The sequence below is a fragment of the Akebia trifoliata genome, chromosome 11, assembly GCF_017979445.1.
Source record: "Akebia trifoliata isolate Shusen 1 chromosome 11, ASM1797944v1, whole genome shotgun sequence".
NCBI lineage: Eukaryota > Viridiplantae > Streptophyta > Magnoliopsida > Ranunculales > Lardizabalaceae > Akebia > Akebia trifoliata.
In genome coordinates this window covers 36,707,622-36,729,755 of record NC_141385.1, presented here as the reverse complement: position 1 = coordinate 36,729,755, position 22,134 = coordinate 36,707,622, and the positions used below count along the sequence as shown (strand labels likewise).

At 34.1% G+C, this 22,134-nt stretch overlaps 1 protein-coding gene and 1 long non-coding RNA gene across 2 annotated transcripts; one reads left to right on the top strand and one right to left on the bottom strand.

Moving 5' to 3' along the window:
- The first annotated feature begins 9,456 nt into the window (after positions 1-9,456).
- On the top strand, positions 9,457-20,303 carry LOC147391448 (uncharacterized). The gene is made up of 2 exons (XR_015182502.1): positions 9,457-9,559; positions 18,631-20,303. It is a non-coding gene; the product is annotated as an uncharacterized LOC147391448 (long non-coding RNA).
- ABCC9 (multidrug resistance-associated protein 9) lies at positions 10,249-21,514 on the bottom strand. Its single transcript, XM_086457303.1, has 11 exons — positions 21,194-21,514; positions 15,669-18,019; positions 14,790-14,876; positions 14,044-14,694; positions 13,382-13,546; positions 13,001-13,295; positions 12,066-12,280; positions 11,630-11,935; positions 11,461-11,524; positions 11,143-11,382; positions 10,249-10,626 (listed from the first exon to the last, which is right to left on the bottom strand). The coding sequence occupies exons 1-11, from the start codon at positions 21,216-21,218 to the stop codon at positions 10,505-10,507; spliced, it is 4,521 nt and encodes a 1,506-aa protein (XP_086313429.1). The 5' UTR covers positions 21,219-21,514; the 3' UTR covers positions 10,249-10,504.
- Between the last annotated feature and the right edge of the window lie 620 nt (positions 21,515-22,134).

Here is a 22,134-nt window from a genome sequence, read left to right as displayed (position 1 = left end):
TGACGTTGGACACTATTTGTCCAACGAATAGTTCATCTCCGCCGTTTAACTATCATATGAATAATGATTTTCAGACGCCCCGTTTCGCCCCTTGATGTGGCATGTTCTAAGACCATAGATTCTCTTCCTCAAGATGCACAACCGCACACATTTATACGGATGTAGAGTTGTATGTAGTATGTACTTGGGGAGGAAAATCTATACTTCTAGTTTATACAGAACATGTGTTAAAGGGGGGCGTAAATCACGACACTTCCCATATGGAAACGAGTGCTAATATTCTAACTAAAAAATCTTCACTCAATCAAATACTCGGCTGACGTGTTACGAATAAGGAATCATAGATGTATTTTCTCAGGACACACAAATGCACATCTTTTTACGGGGAGTTGCATTTTTGTATCCTAAGGAGTCAAATCCATGGTTCTATGTCTATAACATATCAACCAAGTATTGATCGAGTGAAGACTTTCTATTTAGAAAATCATTATTCTAAGGAAATTGTTGCAGTAATATTGAAATTGACATCGTTTCACACATTATTGATATGGATGTGTGTATAAAACCATAAATGTTTTTCATATATACAAGTAAGAAGCATTTATGGTTTTGTGCACACCAATGTGTGAAACGATGTCACTTTCAATGTTATTGCAACACGACTCTTCCCATATTTTTCATCATTTAATATCTAAATGATAGGAGTAGTAGCTTTATCATTTGCCTGCAATTGATTATAGAGAAACGTTTTTCTTACTTAACACATCTCCAACAATGCTCTTCAAGATAAACAGTGTATTTTGTCAAAAAGTGACAAATGTTATTTTAGATACTCTAAAAATTGTTAAGTGCTGTAAGATACTCGACAAATATTTCTCTCTTCTTAATATTTAATATTATTTTACTTTGCAAATAAATATTTACTAAAACCTACTCAAACCTTACCAAAACCTCACATCTTAAATAATATATATTTTTTTTATATTTTTCTTTTCTCCGTTATGTCTGTTATATTAGACTAATTCAAACTGTGTATCTCAAATTTTCAAAAGTCCTCACTAATTCTTCTCTATTGATTAAAATACCCTTACGACCTAAGTTTTTCTTATAAAATTAATATTTTCGTAACTTATCCTATTAAATTTGGATTTAAATATGCCGACAGTCTAAATTATGTTTTTAAATGCTTTTGAACTTAATGGTAACGTCCATTTGACCAAAACAGTTTTATATAAAATTTTTAATTTTATCTACTTTGACTAAATGTTCTAATTTTCGATTATAATCTTGGTAAGATTCCTCAAACTATACATTTCATTTGTCAAATTCTCCTTTTAAGAAATCTTTATTTTTAGATCGATAATAATACGATTTATTTTTAATATTTTTTAAAAAAATTAAATAGGAAAGTAAGTCATTATAATTAACTTAATTCATCGATATATGTAATAAAATTTCATAACGTTATAATAAGTCTCGCATGATTGTAAATGAGATCATTCTTATATTTTAAAGATATTTAATATTTTAGTGATTTGCAATGTTAATGATATTAAAAGTAAAATAATATACAATTTTAATGGTGTTGGAAGATATGTACCTAACAATATTAAATATTACAATTATCATTTGTAATACGTGTTTAATAAGTGCAAAATGAGGATAATCCTAACAGAGAATTTGTAAGAAAGTTTAAAAGGTAAGATTTTGATAGAGATTCTTCTATTTTACAGCAGAAAATACAAATAACACTTGAGTATGGATTTGCCTAGTAAAAAAACTTAAAAATAAATTATCTTTCAAGATTAGATCAACGTGTTCTTATTCCTCGAGAGTTTTCCATTCTTCAAATAAGTCATTTGGATCTACCTTCATTATATGATTGTGAATTACACAACAAACATTTATCAATCTCATTTGAGTATCTACACAAACGAAAGGGTAGGTTTGTAGATATGCGAATATTTTTTTAATTGACAAAATACTCGTTCAATTACATTTCGTAGAAATGAATGATGAAAATTGAAGAGCTAATTTGTACTTGCAGTCACATGACCTCTATATTCATTTAGATGGTATCAAACTCCACGAAATGGAACTAGAACCCCTGGAACTTGTGCGAAACTTGCGTCGCCCAGATAGTATTTTCCTAAATATAAAATTATATTATGAGAATTTCATAAAAAATATAATAAAGTTGTGAGAACTAGACTCTAATTACAAATCTCAAATTCCTACTATCATACACAGAGCCCTCCCAACCAACAAGTATATATGCTATATACGCATTTCAAAGGAGTACGAAACAAGAACATTTTGTCCAATCTTCCTTTTCAATCGTGATATCTTGTTTGGTCTTCTATTGGGACCTTAGGATGGATAAATATATCATTAGTGGCTCCAACACAATTCTACCAGAAAAATAATTGAACTAATAATGATATATTTTTCACTTTTTAGATAAATGATTAAGAACTCAATTGACATTATACCTGAAAATAATGTTATCAAGGTCATATCATATGAGATGAATATTATGATTGAGTAGGCTCTATAATATCTCTTGACAAGCTAATTATGGACCACAATACATTGTGAAAATGGAGATGAACCGTTTCACCAAAACATATGAAATCAAATTTTGTATGACAATATCTTACATCATGGCCAATTATTAGGAGAAAGATAGTTATTTGCTCCTTTATCTCTACAAATCATCCACCACGTAAACCTTTAGCTTCTAAACATGTGTAAAGTTTATTAAAAGTATGCCTATTCATTTGTAATATCTCATGGAAATTCTTATCAGTTTCCTTGTACGTTCTCCTTAATATTAAGGATCGTTCAACATCTCTATGCCTAATAGGTGTCCTATTTACAAATTACATTTTCTCAATTGCAGCCACTATCATAAACGCTAATGTTGTGATTGAGCAAATTGTAGCAACTTCCTCTTCTTCATATGTGAAATCCATTTCCTAATAAATAATAATAACAAAAGTTGAATTTTTTTTTAAATGGCTTCACCAATCATTGCAATCCACGTTCAAATGTGAACAAAAGATTTTTTTTTTTTTTTTCTTGTTGTAAAAGAGAGATTCCTTTATCACACAAAATGTAGAAGCTCTAGTCTCATTTTGAATTATGTTATTATTGTTGTTTTGTTTGATATCGATAAAAAAATATATATATGTTTTTTGGGTGGTTAGAGTTTTGTCTTTTATAATCTTTTTTATTTTTAATTGATAATCTTTGCATTGCTACTGTTTATATGTAACTTAATGTTCATGGAAATCAATTTTGTGCCCAAATCTAGTTATTGATGTAACAAGGGCTCAATTTATTTGTAGAAAATCATGCACAAAAGAGATCATTTTTAACCTAAAAATTAGAGATTTGATACTCTGTGTATGATACCTTTACTAATTTTTCTTCTTTTTTAATCTATTAACCTCAATCTATGAAAACTGAGAATAAAGTATTATTTGTAGTCTAGGGTGTCACGGTATTTTATTTATTAATTTATTTATTGTCTTAGAAAAATTATTCGTAGTTGTTAGAGGATATGTTAAAAAAAATATGATATGAGAAGAGGAATTGAAAATTCAGTACTCTCTAGTGTTCAATATTATAAGAAGGGGCTAGATCTATTTAGATGATAAATAAGATGCAAAGGTGTTGCTTATGAACGCGGTTATATGGTTATTAATATAGACCATTATGCTAGGTTGCTCCGTGGAATGTAATTATCATATATAAAGTAGTATAATATGTCAATTATACTTTTTATCCCAAGAATCAAAATTAAACTTACCTATTCCTAGACAAAATAAATTTTCAAATTAAATAGTAAATAATCCATTTGTACATGTAGGAGACGATTCTCCGTGGTGAGAAAGATACAAAGAGAGTCTCACTAGACTTACTTTATGCATAAATTATTTTACTAATTGTGAAGAGTATTTTTCTATTAAAAAAAGTGACACATGGCAATCTCGAGACAACTTAGCTGAGCATTCGAATCACGAGACTATATACCCAAACGCCTGAATTAGTAGAGAGAAGGAAGAAAGGTCAATCGTTGCCTTCAACAGAGTTTCGAGGGTCTATAATTGAAGTTTGGGAGTTTCAAATCTCTTAAAATAAGGAGTTTAACTGTATTCACGAGAATCAAGAAAAGCCCCTAACCTAATGGAACCATCCAAACAGAAATCAAGGAGAAAATCTAGGAATAATTAATGAAGAAAGTCCCTACAAATACATAGGTGCAAGATACTAAAAGGTATGCAATCTTTTCTATAAATAAATAAATAAAAAATAATAATAAAGGAGATACTATTTCTTGCACAAAATCCTGACTAAGTGTCGAAATGGTATTGTTGCAAGCACACTTATAGGCACAAGTAGTAGAGATAAAAAAGCATCATCACAAATCTCAAGATAGAGCAAAATTTTGCATCTACACTAAGCATCAATGACATCATCACACTTCACTACACCTTTTTTTTGTATTACTAAGCATTTATGATGGTCCACATGCAATCTAATTAATCTTCAACTTCCCTAACCACTCAGTCCCTTACCCCTAATCTCTAATCAAATCAATATTATATGTAATTTTTTCACCTTTTTTTTTATCCTTGCCTTATTTTTATACAATTCTCTGTTATTTTTTTCTCTTTGTTTATTTTCTAAAAACATAATTTGGTTCCAATTAACAGGTAGAATCTTGCAAAGAACAATAACAATGGCATTTCCAAGACCACATCAGGCAAAATGATTTATCAACGACGAAGAATATTATCAAATCCAAATTTGCCTAGTTCATAGATCAATCCTTAACAAGCCAATTTCCCATCAACTCCATTTTACCTAACCAAGACCCACCCTATGGCAATCCAAAAGCATGGCACCAATAATCCAACTTATAGTCCGTACATCCATCTTTTTTAACTCTTAAATCCTGCTTTAAAAGAACACATACATGACACTATAATGTCTTTCAACCTAATGGCATATATTTATTAAAGAAATGGTATAAAGAAATCAACAAACACAAAAATATAGAGTGGCATAAGATAAAATACTCAAACAATGAGATCCATAAAATACCCAAGGATAAAAAGAAAATACTGAGATGAATAATAGAGAGAATGTAATAATTAAAAAAAGACCTCAAAAGGAAAAACCCTAAACACACAAAATCAAGTACAAAAATCAGACCTAATTCAAACTCCTTTCCTCCATGAACCCTTCTAAAAAAAATCAAGAATAAAACTCGGACTTAGTTAGTTCCCATTTTCTCCATGAATCCATCTATAAAAAATATCAAATCATGAAGAACAAACCAGGCTTTGTTCGTTTAGAATTTAGAGAGAGAGAGAGAGATGATTACTTTTGAAATAGTTGGAGAAAATAGAAGATTCCTCTCCCAAAACTAGTTGGCAACTCCTAGAAGGAATTGGAGAGGTGGAGAGTGTTTTATCAACTCAAATGAGGGAATTAGACTATTTTTCTAATGCTAGATAGAGGATGGAGATAGATTCTTAGCTGCTAAGCTTGAAATTTAAAATCCATTGAAACTGGTAGTTGAGGGAGTTGTGGGACTCACGACACCTTGGAATTAGGCACCCAAACAGTCGATCGGGAGTTTGCACAAGTATTTATGACTCCAACACATACCAATGCCTTAGATTTTTTTGGTAGTAATAAAAGACTAGTACATTTCACCTCCAATTATTACTTTTCCTTTTAAAAATCTCTAACATCCTTTGAAATAGAAGTGTTCACCAACCTCCTTCACAGTTCCCATGGGCATGCCCCAGGATTGTGCGATGGATTGGATTGACCTACCATGGTAACTTTGTATTTGCCAATATAGGATCCATGCCTTACCTTTGGTGGTTCCCATGGGAGGATTTGGTCCCCATCGAATACAATAGCATTGCATCAAGGTGAATATAATAAGGCCACTATCAAATCATTAATCCCCAAGTTAATCAACTTTGCACCATTCATTCTTCAACAATTAATGGACCTAGAGTCTCACCTAAGATTTATTTCTTCATTCATTGGTTGCCATAGATAATATTATGACAATAGATCATAATATTGCTCATGATATCTTTTATGTATCTTTATAGTGTTTGGAAGGAGATGAACTATCGAATTTTTTTAGGGGAAGGAATACTCTATCGTCAAATGTTAGATTTTTTATTATTATTTATTTTGAATTATAAATTAAATTATTTTATTATTTATATTAAAATCATTTTTGAAATATGAAAAAATTTATTTTAAATTTAGTTGTACTTTTAAAACAACATTGTCCTTTTTACAAATTCTAGTTCTTTTGGAAGGAAATGAAAATTCTTTCAAGTTTTGGGGAGACTACACTTTTTATATCTATTTTTTATTTTTTGTTCCATATGGAATATGAGTAAGACTTACCTCAAGTTAATAAATGACTCCTCAAACATACACATCGTTGTGAGGAGTCTTAAAGAGCCATTTCCTATTTGTTAAATGTACCATTGAGGTTTGATGTAGATTGTTGGATGGACAATCAGGTTGATTGGTGGTTCAAAGTGATTGATCATGATCAATGGTAGGGGTGCAACTTATTTCGGTTCAAACCAGGAACTAAACCAAATCAAAAGTTTTGGATTGGATTGGTTTGGTTTGGACTGAGTGTTGGCTTGATTGTGTTTAAAAAATGAAGAATCAATTGGTTCGTTTCGATTCTTGTTTCATGCATTATAAGTAACTGAACCTTCATATATTCTATTAAGATTAAGATCATGTATGATGTCATGTTCCTATAAAATAGGAATGGTAGGGGTGTCAATGGGTACCCATTTAATCGAAATTGAACCGCAATTAGAACCGAAAAACCCAGTTCCAGATCCCTTTTTATTGGAACCGATTAGAGTTTGGTCTAAAATGGAACCAACTGATAGGAATCAAAACCGTTAGGTTCTATCCAATCAGTACCCACAAGTATCCAGAACCGATTTATTTTGTCATTTCTTTCTATACCATAGATGGTTTAAGGTATTTTTTTTATTTCAAAATAAATGCATCTTATATAAAATTCTTCAATTTTTCATAGAAATCGATTGGATCTTAAAATGAGCTACTCTTCTAAAAATTTATTACTTTTAACAAAGATAAATTTTAATTTTTGAAAAAAATCATTAATTTTTATCTTTTATATAACAAATAATAACTAAGTTAATAATTTTGTTAATAATATGTTAATTTTTTTAAAGAACTTTTTTTTATAATGATTTGAAGTACTTTTTTCTCATTCAATTCTTGAGAATCGAAAATCGATGGATACTCGTGATTTTTTGCAGTTCCGATTCCATTTATTTTGGAACCAAACCCAGAACCGACAAGAGTAGAAATCGAACTAAATATCATAGTTATAGTTCTAAGTTCCTTCGGAATCGAACCGGAACCAACTCATTCACACCCCTAAGGAACAGTGACTCCATAGCATGTTTTGTTTTAGTTAGTATTTAAAACACCTTGAGCTATTAACCAAGCCATGCACGCAACCATATGCGTTTATTCACCAATCAAATGGTGCCACATAGACACTATTTCTATTTATAGAAACTAGAAATTGTTCTGGATTGCAACTCTTTTATTAATTATTGAAATTAAAAAATAGAAACCTCAACCCTCTTGTCTCTTTCCCCCTCGTCTCTATGCAAGACCTAGAGTTCTTTTACCAGAGTACAAGTTATGCCATGGCCACCATCACTCGACATAGACAACTCCACTCCAACATATTCAGGCCACACATACACACACACACACACACACACAAACATATATATAAGGGAAAGCTAATGTCCAAGAGATCTCATGAAGATGTTAGCATTCTTCACCACATTTGTTAGTGAGTCCATTTTTTTAATTTCCCTCGTAATGGATTCTACCAAAAATCTGATTCAAAGAAAATTTTCAAAATCTTAAGTATTTTACAAGTTCACTTTGGTTAGGTTTGTGATTTTATTATTATCATAAAGTTTTAACCAAAATACCAGAGAATTGAAGCAAGTATATGTCAACTCATAATCCTGGAGAGTTTACAAAGAAATAGATTTATGGCAACCCATAGAACCAAACCTAATCGAATAAAGGTCAACTTGGCCTAGTTTGGTTCAATTCTATAGTAATTCGGTTTAGTTATGATTCTCATTTAGTGTAGTCAACCTAGGTTGATTAAGTTCTGATTTGGCCCTAAATCGAACCAAATCGAACCAAGTTGCACCCCTAGTCAATAGATGGACCATTGTGACCTTGATTGTCATAAGACTACGAGGTCAACATGGTTTGACCACACTTTGACTTGTTAAGGGGTATGACCGCTAGTCAAATAAAGTTGATAGTGGGTCAAAGAGTGTTATGTAATTATTGAGTGTTTTAGGCAACAATCATAGTGTCTATCTAAAGAGATACATTCACTCTATAAAATTAAACCTTCATAACCCATTTTTATATACAAAAAATTACAGATTTTCTTTTATTTCAAATTCTCTCTCTCTCTCTCTCTCTTCTTATTTATCATATATTCTTAGTGTTCAAATATCTTTTTGCTAGTGAAAAAATAATGAGAGATAACAGAGAGATCGAGCTTCATTGAGTCCTGTGAATGTGTTTGCTAGAACTCATTTGTATTTTTTGTTTAATATTGGAATTGGGCACAGAACGTTAAACAAAAATGTTGTTTTAACATACTTCGAAGAATAGTTAATCTTTCTTCATCTTCTACTTAATTAATTGTTGCTTTCACACTATTTTTCCAACATTGACATCGACAATACCGTTTTAAACATTCTTTTGTACAAGTTATTCTCTAAATTCAAGGAAATTTTTTTTGGGAACTTATCTAGAAGTGGAAGCTAGTGTTTTAAAAAATTATGGTGGGTTGGCAGTTCGACCTGATTATAAAAAAATATCGGTGAACCAAAACTTTATAAAGAACCGTAATTTTTTTTTAAAAATCAATGGTTCAATTGTATGAACCTTCGGTTCTCATGAACTGGTTCTTTAAAACTAAATAATTATTATTATAAAAAATCATTTTTATTTATTTATTTTTAAAGAAAAGAAGTTAAACAAACTTTGTGGATTTAAAGAAAATAGAATGATTTAAAGAAAATCTTTAATCCTTTTATATTTTTTTTCCATTGATTCACGAAAATGTTCATAAATTTTTTTTTTTTTCTTTTCTCTTATTTGATTTCTTATCTTTATATATTTAATGAATATAAATCGGTCCAATTGAATTGAACCCCGGTCGAACCCTGATCCGACCATTTAAGTGAAATTTCGGTTCGATGTTTAACTTAGTTCTGACGTGGAGCGCAGGCTCTCTCACTGCTTTAGGCCTTAGTTCTACTCTAACACAGCTCTCTCTTTATTTCTTTATTATTTATTTGAGGAAAGTTAACGGTCCATCCAAAACGCTAGAATGCGCTGGTTTCTTCTTCCCGTTCTATCCTACGCAGCCAAGTAGTTTTTTCTTTGGGTCTGCTCTCATGAGGTACAAATTTTAGCTTAATTTAGAGAGAGATATTCTTCTGTGTTTCAGCTCATGAATTTTATCATTTATGATTAAATGGAGAGCTATTTTCTCCACAGACAGAGGAGAGAAGAACCCATATATTGCCTAGATTATGAAAATGAAAAAAACAAAAACAAAAACAAAAAATCCTGCAATTTCATTATCTCAGACACTCGAGAAACCTTTGATTTTGGAGGACTGTTGGGCAATTCATCGAAAAATTGTAGTATTATATTACTGTCACATTGGGTTGCTTTTAAAAATTAAGGATGGTGTTTATTTCCATATGAAATTCATGGGTTTTAATGATTTTTGATAAATTGGGTAAAAGAAAATATATAGGGGTTGGAAATTTCTGGGTATGTGGTATGGAGTTTAAGGGTCTATTTGATTGTGGTTCTTCAGAAGGGTCTTGTTTGGAACACCATTTTTTTTTACTTTAATAATATTAAAAACATCCATTTTTTTTTGTGAAGATGGTTTCCCCAACATACATTTAAATTTACATTTCATTACTTTTTTTTTTATAGGTTGGTAGGGTGATTTGTTAGTGAGTGAGTATCAATCACATTGGAATGAAATATATCAACCTAGGGGTCATGTTCAAGGGTCAACTGTTTGGCCAACATGTTTTGTCCTATATGGGTTAGAAGTCCTCACAAAATATATATAATAAAGATAAAACTCTTGTAAATTCTGAAACCAAAATGGAAAAATAGAATTAGTTTAGTCTTGCATTTGATATCATAGATGATAATACAAAGAGAGATACAACACTTCTCATGTGGTCAGGTTGAGAGATCATTCGAACAATCTTCACTGACTTGGATGGTGGTGCTTTTATTACTTCTCCTCGGCATGTCAATCTCTCTTTCATGTGAAAGATTTCCAAAATTAGGAAATCTATGAAATAGGATCCCCATTTTATAAGTTTGCTGAGTTGTTGAAGCTCTGTGATCTCATGGAGTACTCCTTTATAAGTTTCGAGAAAAATGAATCTTCTCTTTCCAATAGCTTGGCCGGTGTATTGTACTCCACTACCCTTCCTGCTCACATAACAATTGAGTTTATTTCTTAGAAACTTAGTCATTAACCCAATAACTAAGAGTTGTTAGCTTATATATACGGGGGAATGTTAATGTCCAAGACCTCATGGGGACATTAGCATTCTCATCATATTTATTTTCCAATAATACTCTTATTCATTTTTTCTTTTAGTAAAAAAGACAAAAGTATGTATTGGTCTTTGTGTAATGGTGGTGTCGTAAATATAAAAAAATCTTATGGACATATTTATAGAAGAGTTGTTGACATTTATTGTCAATGCATTTACTTCAAACAAGACATTTAAATTCTCTTAGCATTTATTATGTAAAAGATCAACATACCCTTGTCTTTTTCACTAAAAGACAAAATGGGTAAGGGTATTATTGGAAATTGAATGTGGTGAAGAATGCTAACGTCCCCATGAGGTCTTAGATGTTAGCATTCCCCTATATATATTTTCTTTTATTTCTCTTTTTTTTTTTTTCCATCATAGATATAATTTTAAAGCTTCATACCATCACTAAGGACCAGAATAAGATCACTGTCAATAACTGTGTGGATTCGATGAGCTATGATGACAACTGTATGATCTTTGAACTCCTGACTCACAATCTTCTGTATGACACCATCAGTAGCTGAATCAACTGAGGCAGTCGCTTCATCCAGAACAAGAATGCTGCTTTTCTTTAACAAAACTCTTCCAAGACAAAATAACTGCCTCTGGCCCATGCTCCAATTTTCTCCATTCTCCACCACTGTTTGAGCCATAAACATCAGTAATTAAATATGAGAAGCCATAAACTTAGATTGTTGTCCATATTGATTTGTCTCACCTGGTGAATCCAACTTCTCTTCTTTTGCACGTATTACATCACCGAGTTGACATTTATCTAAAGCCTGAAAATTCAGTTTTATTTAAGCATATGTGCATCCAAGACCTCATTTTTTCTAGGAAAAATAAGTATATTTGTTAATTGGTTCAAACTTTATCTTAGTACCTACCTCCCATATTTCTCTATCAGTGTATTGTTCTAACGGGTCGAGGTTTCCTCTCACTGTTCCGTCAAACATCGTTGGGTCCTGTGGAATGATGCTAAGCCTTGATCTCAAGTCATGGAGGCCTATCTTACAAATGTCAACATCATCAATTACAATGCTTCCTTCTCTGGGTTCAACAATCCGGAATATTGCCTGTATGAGAGTCGATTTCCCGCTCCCCGTCCGTCCTACAACACCGACTTTCTTCCTTCCCGGAACTGTGCAGTTGATGTTTTTTAAGACGGATGGAAGATGTTCAGCATAGCGGATCTGTAATATAAAAAACATTTATATGAGATGACATTAAATATTAACTCCTGTGAAAATACAATGCTCTATGATATTTCTTCCTTCAATTTAGCATCAGAAATGACAAACCCGTTTGCTGTTCTAGCTTTACCTGCAAGTTCTTGAAGCAAATTGTTCCAAATTCTGGCCAGTTCTTTGGTGGTCTATTTTCTTCAATCATCAAAGGGGCTTCACTAATAATTTTTGAATATTGCAAAATCCTTTCTACTGAGATCATTTTATTCTCTGCGTTGCACATGTTCCATATAACAGAGGCTTGTTGTACATTCAGATTTAGTCCATATGTCACTGCCAACCCTGCGATACCTGTAAAATAATCAATTCCTAGTAAGCTCTTGTAGAATCTTCTCCCAAAAAACAAAAAATCAGAAACTGTTCTTCAATTATTGTGAAGATAGGCAGTCAAAGGTACCCATCATGTAACCACAAGGATAGTTTACACAGATACATGCAGGGTAGTTGATGTAGGACAACCTAGATTTTTTTTTTTTCTAAGATTGTTTCTATTTAGGAAAGGGTGATGGAAAGGTTAATTTTATGGTGACGAAGGTCAAAGAGAAATTGTTGAATTTTATTTATTTATTTGTTTAAGAAAAAGGGTTTCCGAAATCACAAATGACAATATTTGTGAAATGTAAAACATAAAGTTGTGCAACTACGCTAATTTGCAATTGGGATTTGGGGAAGATTTAAGGTATTTGGTTGGGATTGCAACTAAATAATTATGAAATCTCCCTTGGAACTCATGACTGTTGGCTTGATTTGCGTCCCTCATTAGTAGCAGGATCCATCATTCGTTGCCTTCATCACCTAAGAGATCTTTTGTGCTAAAAATCATCTAGAAAAAAAGGGATGGTTAATGTAATACAATCATGTTGATTTTTCATGTAAGAGATTTCTTCAATGAGACCCATTGACTGGTGGATCTGATCTTTCTATATGTATGATATCTGTGTCAGTCCATATGTCAGCTGTCTTATATGGTCTATCTGAGGGGTACCTTATGAAAATATTCATGATCCTTACTTGGGTTGATAACTCCTTCAGGGAGGCTGACAAGCAAAACCAGTGAGAAAGCAAAAACAAAATTTGATAGTAGGTTCAATCTGAAGGAAAGCCATTCCATAGCTGACACATTATGAAACCATGGCCTTGAATGGTTATCAATAAGGCCAAGGTTTGCATTCATGAAGCGGTCTTCTTGGTCGAAAGCCCGGATTGTTGCAGCTCCAGATAGTGATTCTGCAAAGTGATGTAGGATTGGAGCTCTTTCAATCCCAGATAAGCGAGCCAGTTCTCTTGCAGTTGGTATATAGTATTGCTGCAGTGATCACAATCAAATGTTAGATTCAGATTGTGAAATGGGAAGATATCACACTCACCTAAATCATAGATATGCTCACTTACTTGGTACCATATGCAGATTGCAGTCACCGGAATAAAGATAGCAAATACTTGCCATGCTACCTGCGACATGACCCCAATAGTCCCCAGAATTTGTATTATTGAGAAAGCACACCAACCTAATTTGTTAGCAATTTCCAAGTCTACCACACTTTGGTCTGTAGATGCCTGTCATCAAGGTGGTTAAAGGATGAGTAATTTTTGGTGATCCTGACATATATGAAATATTAACACACTGATGTGTGACTCATTGATTGATACACATACATGTGAAACCAGCAATACATAACTGAGAGAAGATGCCTTAGCCAATAGATAAGGTATCAACAAGCATAAAGCATGAATGGGACGTGCAGCTTAGGCGTCTATCAATTTGTAAAAAAAGAAAGTAGAAAAGAAGATTTCTTTCTTATGCTCCATGGTTTTTCTTATTTCATCCTAGAAACCTCGCCTTAAGTATCAATTGATGAAACATTAACTGGTGCTCGACTGTCAGATTTGATTGAGGTCTAAAAGATTGCACCACTTTTGGTCATTCTTCCATTTGAGGTATTTTGGTCGACTCTCTATACATTAAAATGCATGGATAAAGATTTAACAAACATGCATGTATGCACTTATACACACACACACCCCCAAGTAGATGAACTTATATGTTTACTTACGCGGTTTAAGATCCTTCCCGTTGGGGTTGAATCAAAGAAAGACATTGGTGCCCGGAGCACACTATGAAGCATGTTCATGAAGAGCTTCTGTGCTGTCCCAAGGCCAGTTATTGCTACTAGCATCGCACGAACCAACACACAAAGTGAACTTCCGACAGCAAGAAGTACATACACAAGAAGAAGGACATTCATCCCTACTACCGGCTCAACCTCTTCCGTCGGAGGAGAAGCCCATGCCATCCAATAATTACTGGCGATCTGTAACAACTGGAAGAGAGACTGTGCCATGATTATGATCGGGATGAAGGCCCCACTCCGCACCACGGTCAAGTAAGACCAGTAAACTGCTTTTCCTATGCTTCCTTTCTCTCTCTCTTCATCTTGTGTCAATCTTCCTCCTTTATCCATTATCTCTGGAGAAAGATTGTGTTCAGAGTCATGTTTACCATTTAGACGCTGTGCATTTGTCGTGGGATCTGTGTCGTCTTCGCATTCAATTATAGGTTTTTGAGATGTTCGACTCGAATTTTCAACCGTGAGGATTGATTCTAGAGCGTGATTGTGTGCACCGACTAATACTTCAAATCCAATATTCTGTTTTAGAAGTTCTTCGAACTTTCCAGTTTGGGTGATCCTTCCATTTTGCATCACCTGTTAAAGATACTTGTAGGTCATTAAAACTACAACCCCTCAAGTTTATCCTATAAGACTTTAAATAGTGGAAAGTTATGCTGTATTCCACATACCAGAATGAGGTCCGCTGCAGGAAGAAACTCAACTTGGTGAGTGACATAAATTATAGTCTTGTCTTTGAGAATTCCCATTAGACATTCCTGCACAGGACATACAAGCACAAGCACAAGAGGGAAAAAAATCTGTCAAAAAAGTAGGAGAATAGATTAGATGTTTTCATGTTGTGAGAAGGTGTGATAAAGGACTTGTTCTTGGACTACAATTTACCCATTCAATGATCTAAGTCTACTCAGATATGAGCTATGTTATCTGAGTGTCAGGTTTGGGTATGGGTTTTGGTGTCGGACTTGCATGACCCCTAACCGTTAAGGATTCTCCCACCCATACCCATTGTTATCCAACCAACTACTCCAAAAGACTGATCTGTTCGAAAGGGGGAGAACTATGAATGTAATAGGGTCATGGGGCTTAACTGGGGTATGGCACACCCAAGAGTGGAGGAAAATATACACTCAACACTCCCCCTCACCCATAAGGGTGGAAAGATTTGAACCTATGACCTATATGAACTTAGCTCTCTGATATCATGTTAACCAACCAACTACTCCAAAAGACTGATTTGTTGGAGAGGGGGAGAACTATGAATATAAGAGGGTCACGAGGCCTAAGTAACTGGGTATGACACACCTGAGAGTGGAGGAAAATATACACTCAACACCCATGAGGTGTTGGTTTGACACCGGTACTCTGGGGGAATTTATGGTTCTGGGTATAGTAGTGTCTGAGTATATTTATGGAAACATCATTGATAGGTAGAATTTAGTCTTGGAGACAGCTTGGTACCAACCAAACCAGAGTCATGTAGCGATTGCAACCATTTTGAATTGGTTGACCTTTTAAATTTCTATTTGAACAATCTAAGTGAAACCTACCTCAAAGAGTTGTGTGCCTGTATGAGCATCCACAGCACTGAAAGGGTCATCGAGTAGATATATATCGGCATCCTGATAGACTGCACGAGCAATTTGTATCCTTTGCTTCTGTCCTCCACTCATATTAATTCCTCTTTCTCCAATCTCCGTTAAGTCTCCACAAGAGAATAGCTCAAAATCCTTTATCAAAGCACATGCTTCAATTGTCCTTTCGTACTTGTCACTGTCATACGGATTCCCAAACAGAATATTCTCTCTGACATTTCCAGTCAGTATCCACGGGGATTGAGGTACGTAAGCTTTCGTCCCACCAATCTTCACTGTTCCTGAAAGCTTTGGTATTTCTCCCAATATGCTTGAAAGCAGACTAGACTTTCCCGATCCAACTGTCCCACAGACTGCTACTTTCATCCCCCGCTTTACTTCTAAATGTATTCCATCAAGTGTTGGCCTTCTTGTTTCCGGATCCCAACTGAATTTCCCATTCTCAATCTCGATACCCAACTCGTCTTTCGGAACAAACATGACCGCATCGGGTCGAATTTCGTCTTCTTGGAGATACAATGCAACTCGATCCGCCGAAACTTTAGCTTGTGCAATCACCGATAGTAAGTCAGGCAGATTGAAGATTGGATCTTGTAACATTCGAAAAGTTGCCAATGAGGATAAGACACTCCCGGCTGTGAGTGGGATCCCCATAATGATACATGCAGCGAAAGTCACCACGGAGATGAATGTGGGGGACCCCCAAAAGATAAAAGCTGATATTGCTGATAACCTTAGTGATTTCCATAACCAGTTGTACTCAATTTTTCTCAAGTTTTCAAGCTTGTGGAGGTACTGAATATCCCACGCTTGAAGTTTCAAAGTCTTCATGTTTCGGAGAATTTCCGACGTAGATTTCATTCTTTGATCCTTTGCTTCCATGATTTTGGATTGGAACCTTTTCTGAATTCTTGTAATTGGGATGTTACAAGTCATCACCATTGTTGTTGCTGCTAATCCTGCTAATGAACCGAGACCGAGATTTGTATTTAGAATACAGATTGCGAGAGAAATTTGTATTGGCAACATCCAGATTATGTTTAAGTACCAAATAAAGTCCGTGATACGTTGGATATCGACACTCATGTAGTTTATTATCTCTCCACTACTATGGCTTTGACGGGATTGATTTGATAGATGAAGGCCTTTCTTGTATATGTGAGATATCAGGGCTGCTCTTAGGCGAAGACCGAGCTGACGAGCTCCGAAGATCCATTGTCTCTGTGCAATAACTTCAATCATTTTTGCACTTAGGAAGGCTAGTGCTAAAAGGTACCCACTCTCTAAGTTATGGTGCTTCTTCCCACTTAAAAATGTCACGAAATCGTCGATCAGATATGGGCCCACATACGATGATCCAGCACTGATCATTGCAAACATTGCATTGATTGCTGCTTTCTTCCTTATAAACAGAAAGATTGCCTTGTAGATGGAAGGATTAGTGGTGCCGTCTCTCTCCTTGACGCAATTTAGACTCTCGTCAAATGAATGGGAGAGATGCGCCGCAGAGTCTTTGATATATATGTCCGGGATCTCGTCTGGTTCGAGTGGTTTCTTGATCCCTACTGTGAACAATGGGTTGAGCCAAGAGAAGGTGATGAGTTGGAAAAGATTAGCTCTTCCATATGGAGAATCCCTTTTCTTACCTTCTTCACTCCTTTCAGTTTTATTGCCGAGTAGTGGGTCTGTGATGCCATTATCTAGTACTAAGTCAATGCCTGTGGTCCCTCTGATTGAAATACCCAACAGATAGGTAGAGGCAATGAAGCTGAGGAAGTCGGCATAGTCTTCCACTCTTGGGGACCTATGATTTGCAAGAATGTTATAGGTATCAAAACCCGCGTGGATAACGGACAGTAAAAAGCTGCACAACCACCAGGCTCTTAGAATCCAAGGAAGTTTCATGTACTTCAGATTCTGAAGATATAAAACTACAGCTGACGTGACCAACCATGATATCACGAGCAAGATTTCGTTCCCAAGAAGTGAGACTGTCGATTTGCAAAGGGCCTCATTCCCATTAAACAGCATCAGAAGCATCAGAAAATGGCACCCCGATAGCAAAATACTGCAACCTATACTGGCTTTATAAGAGAGGCCAAGTTTTACGTGTACATGGTACTTTTTTGCGCATTTCTCTTTATCTTTTGATCTCTGTGTGCATGATGTGCACACTCTTTTCTGTATGTAATGGACTAATATGGTTACAAGGAACCCGAGCTGGATAACTACGCTGAATTCTTCCCATAAACATGGTGCAGCTCTTAACTGAAATTGTGCTTTCAAGTAGTGGAGAAGTTCAAAATCTGCGGTGAATTAAAGAATGATCTTTAGTGGTTCAGAAAAAAGATTTAGAGATGCTACATCAAATTCCATCTACTTAACAATTCACAGTGTATTTTCTAAGAACAGGTGCATTAGATAGTTGTTTACTAATCAAACTATTTATTTTGTTTCGGATACCTTTATCCCAACATTTTGGGATGGGATGAATAAATCTTGCTTCTCCATTCAATTCTGTCTAAACCCCATGTCTTCTGTTATTGCAAATGTGTTCATGTCCACTCTCACTACCTCAAGCTAAAATCTAAGTTGTCTTGGTTTTGTTGCTAACTCATCTTTGATATCAGTAATGAACTCAGCCTAGTTGGCAGTGTTCTCAGGCTCTATATTGGAGTTGACTTAATTAGCTTGACATAGAAACAAAACTTTTTAATTAATGCTTGGCCGTTGGTGTACGCTACTTAGTATCAAATTGCTAAGAATTTCAAGTAGATGTACAAAAGAAGAAATGACTCAGAAATAATTTTGATCTCTTATGTAATCTTCTTTGGGTAGGAGTAGACAGTACTACTAATTCTCATATGGACAAAGGATTACTTGATTGATTCTTACAGTGCACACTTTGTTTTAGCAGGTAAGCTACATTAAGGGGCCATCTCACACAAGAACCATAGAACCCGAACTTGGGGCACCACTTTATAAGAGGCTGTTCATAGCTTAGAGGGACATTTGGTTGCTGAGTATGTATATCCATCTTTCCATCTTCTTTTATTTGTTTCCCATTTGTATCTTGGCCACTTTCTAAATAAGCAACTAACTATGACTGATAAAATTCTCATCTCTTTTGAAAAGAATCCCCAATCAGAACTAACTTTCAGAAATTTCATCCTCTCTTTTCAATTATATATACTAGTTTTTGGAACTCTTAATGTCTTGATTTGCATCTACTTTGATCTATTTTGATACTTAAAAAGCATACTTCATCTCTTAGACCAAATTTATCATATCCAATTCTTGTTTAGTTTGACTCCTATACAACTATGTCATCTTTGAATGGAATATCCACGGAAGTGGTACACATAGATGGTCTATTGTCAAACAGAGTGAATGCCATTAACCAATTCTGCCTTTAAAAGAAAATCTTTGGGAAGAGTCTTAAGGATCACCTTTCCAATACCCTTCCAAATCCCTTTGGAGGTTACCCATCAATGGAAAAAAAAAAAAAAAACAGCTAATGAAAACTCAATTAAACTTGAATCTAGAATACGATCAACTCTTCGACCATTTTTATTTATTTGTTATTATTATTTTAAGAATTATGAAACAACTAGTTAAAATATATAACAACTTGCAAATACTATCTACCATAAGCTTAGCTATATTGACTAGGAAACAAAAGTGGTTTATAGACGATGTATTCAGTCGAATGTAGAATAAGGACTAATACTATTTCTAATTTTGTTGTGCTGGATAAATGAGTTCTAATATTTTATTAGTGTGGAGAATATCTTAGTTACCCACAATACAAACAAATAAATATACCCATTTTGGGAGATGAAATCCACAATCTGATGTGTCCAACCTTGGAAATTTTCAGTTCCAAAATCACTCTAATTAAATTATTGTAACCATCTCTCTTCATACCTTGTCCTGGACCTTCACCCTCACATTTTCTGACAATTGGAAAGAATGTGGTTCAACCAACGAATTAGATCGTCTGATCTTGTAAAGCCTTGGTGTAATATATCTCCAAGATGGCTGGGCAGTTTGTATACTCTCCTAACAGTCTAAACAATGAGCATAATCTATGGAAGTTTTGAGTGCATAACAGGTCTAGTTCCTAATAGGGAGTTTCTGTTGTTACCGGATGATCTTTCCATTATAATTAGAATAGAACTAGAAATTATGGCACTAACAGTCTAACAAAATTATAAAGTGATACATAGACCCATAGAATAATAAAATGCTCATCAATAGTACTGCATAAATTTGTGAAAATCACTTAAATAGTTGTATAAAACCCACAAAGTTCTGTTTCATATATTTTTTGGTAGCCAATTTCTGAAGACTCGTATCCTAGATTTATCCGTGCTGGGTTGGTCAATTGTACTTGGTTAGTCCTTTGACCTCATAGTTGTTTTAGGGAAAAAAAAATTGCTGGCAGAAAAGTCAACCGGGAATTCATAGCGTCCCAGATTGACCAATCATAAGAACCTGTGTGTATTGAGGACATCCCCAATTTACAAAACTACCCTCGTTAGGCTTCGTGCGATTGGTTATCTAGGATTCTGTGTCTGGATTGAATTTCCTGTGAGTAAAAAATTTCTCGTTTTAGCTGCTTTTGTGGTTTTAATGAAATCTTACACTTAAAAAAAAAAAAGGAAAAAAGAAACCGTACTTGATCAGCTACCAAGCTCATATACTTCGTCTAACCGTGCAAATTACGGACATTCTTTTCAAAAAGCTATGGCTTTAATTAGTCCTGTTTATATGCTTTATATTTTCAACCATTGGACACAATTTTCTATATCACTTTTCTATTACTACATAGCACATACCAAACTCAAATCAATGCAAATGAAATTGTAATTGAGTAAATAAAAGGGAAGAAATTAAACTTAATCTACTATAATCACAAATAATCCTCCAGTATATAGTGTTTCGTCTACACTACATTGTCAGTCCCAAGCCCGAATAAAGGAGAAAGTTCACATCAACCTTAGATGAATTTGTATCCTTTGTTTCAATTGAATGGAGGAACAAGATTCCTTCAGCCGATACCAAATTTTCGGGGAAAAAAAAAAAGGCTTTAGTGGTGATGGTGAAACAACAATCACAAACTAATCTCTCTCCCTCTCTCATTTTTAAGCAATATATGTCAACTAAAAAGAAAATTTCAATATGTTTATTTATTTATATTCTTTTTTCTTTGATGGGTTATTTATTTATATTCTTCTACCATTGTTGAACTCAAAGTTTTGGGGTGATGGTTGCACACAACTTGTACGTCTGCAACTTGAAATCACTTGTATGTATTACAGCAAAACAAATAAAAGATAAACTTAGTTAAGAAACATAAATCTATGCAGGTGAATATATAATGGAGTAAATAAACTATAATTAACTTATGATGAACTTCATGTAGAACTTATATTTTTAATTTGCAAATATACTCTCTAAATGCAATCAAAGCTTACTTGATACACTGTTTGAAACAGACATGTCTGCATAAAACTTGTTCTTCTTACACTCCTTCAAAGTTCCGTCTGAGTGACAGACACTATGAGTGGGTAATATTCAATGGGTTGGGGTCCAACATAGAACCCAACCCTCAGTTTTGGAGATCAACAACAAACAAGTAGAGATGAATGAAAAAAAGAGAACAGTGAGGGAGAGAGAGAGAGTCTTAAGGACAGAGTTTAGGAATTTCATGCTGGGGAAGGGAGTTTGTATGTGCTGGTTTCTGTCATTTTATGAGGGAGGCGTGTTTGAGTCTTTGAGATGGATGTCACGTGATGTTCTATATATTTTTTATCTTTTTTTTTTTGGTCTCTTTGAACTTTCAAGGCGGTTTTGTTTGGCTGGTTATTTGAACTTATTTTAGTGTAGTTTAGCTCGGTAAGGTCGGTATGAAACAAACAAACAAAAAAACTGGGAAATGGGTTTTGTAAAGCCGAAGAAATGATCTTATAGAGATTGAGATTCTCCTCATTATTAGGGAAAAAGAAAAAAGGAAAAGTGTTTGGGTACTTGATTTCAGTGGGTAGGATTTTGGGGATCTGCAAGTCAGATGAGAAAAGATAGAAAAAAAAAACACACACACACACACACAAAAAAAAAAAAAAAGAGCATCCTTCAATGTTGGGTAAGGGTGTTGGATTTATGCTTTTTTTTTTTTTCTTTTATTAAATAAAAAATAATAATCTTGGGTGTGTGGGTATGGCCATTAATTGGTTTTAAACCGACGATGAAATTAATCAAATTTAATGGCTAGAGATCACCAATTAGGATGATTTTTGGTGTGTATATCTATCCTAGGGGTGTCAATGGATAGTTGAAAATCCGAATCCGATTCAAATTTGAAAAATCGGATACTATTAAAAAAATTTGGATATCAAATTCGAATATTTTTATCTAT

Bases quoted from the DNA above. Each gene is read 5' to 3' on its own strand.
- ABCC9 (XM_086457303.1), bottom strand. From the start codon at position 21,218: ATGTCTGTTTCAAACAGTGTATCAA. The intron at 13,296-13,381 runs GTAAGTGAGCAT...TGATCACTGCAG, and splicing joins CAATCTGCATATGGTACCAA to CAATACTATATACCAACTGC. The intron at 10,627-11,142 runs GTATGAAGCTTT...TTATGTGAGCAG, and splicing joins TATTCTGGTCCTTAGTGATG to GAAGGGTAGTGGAGTACAAT.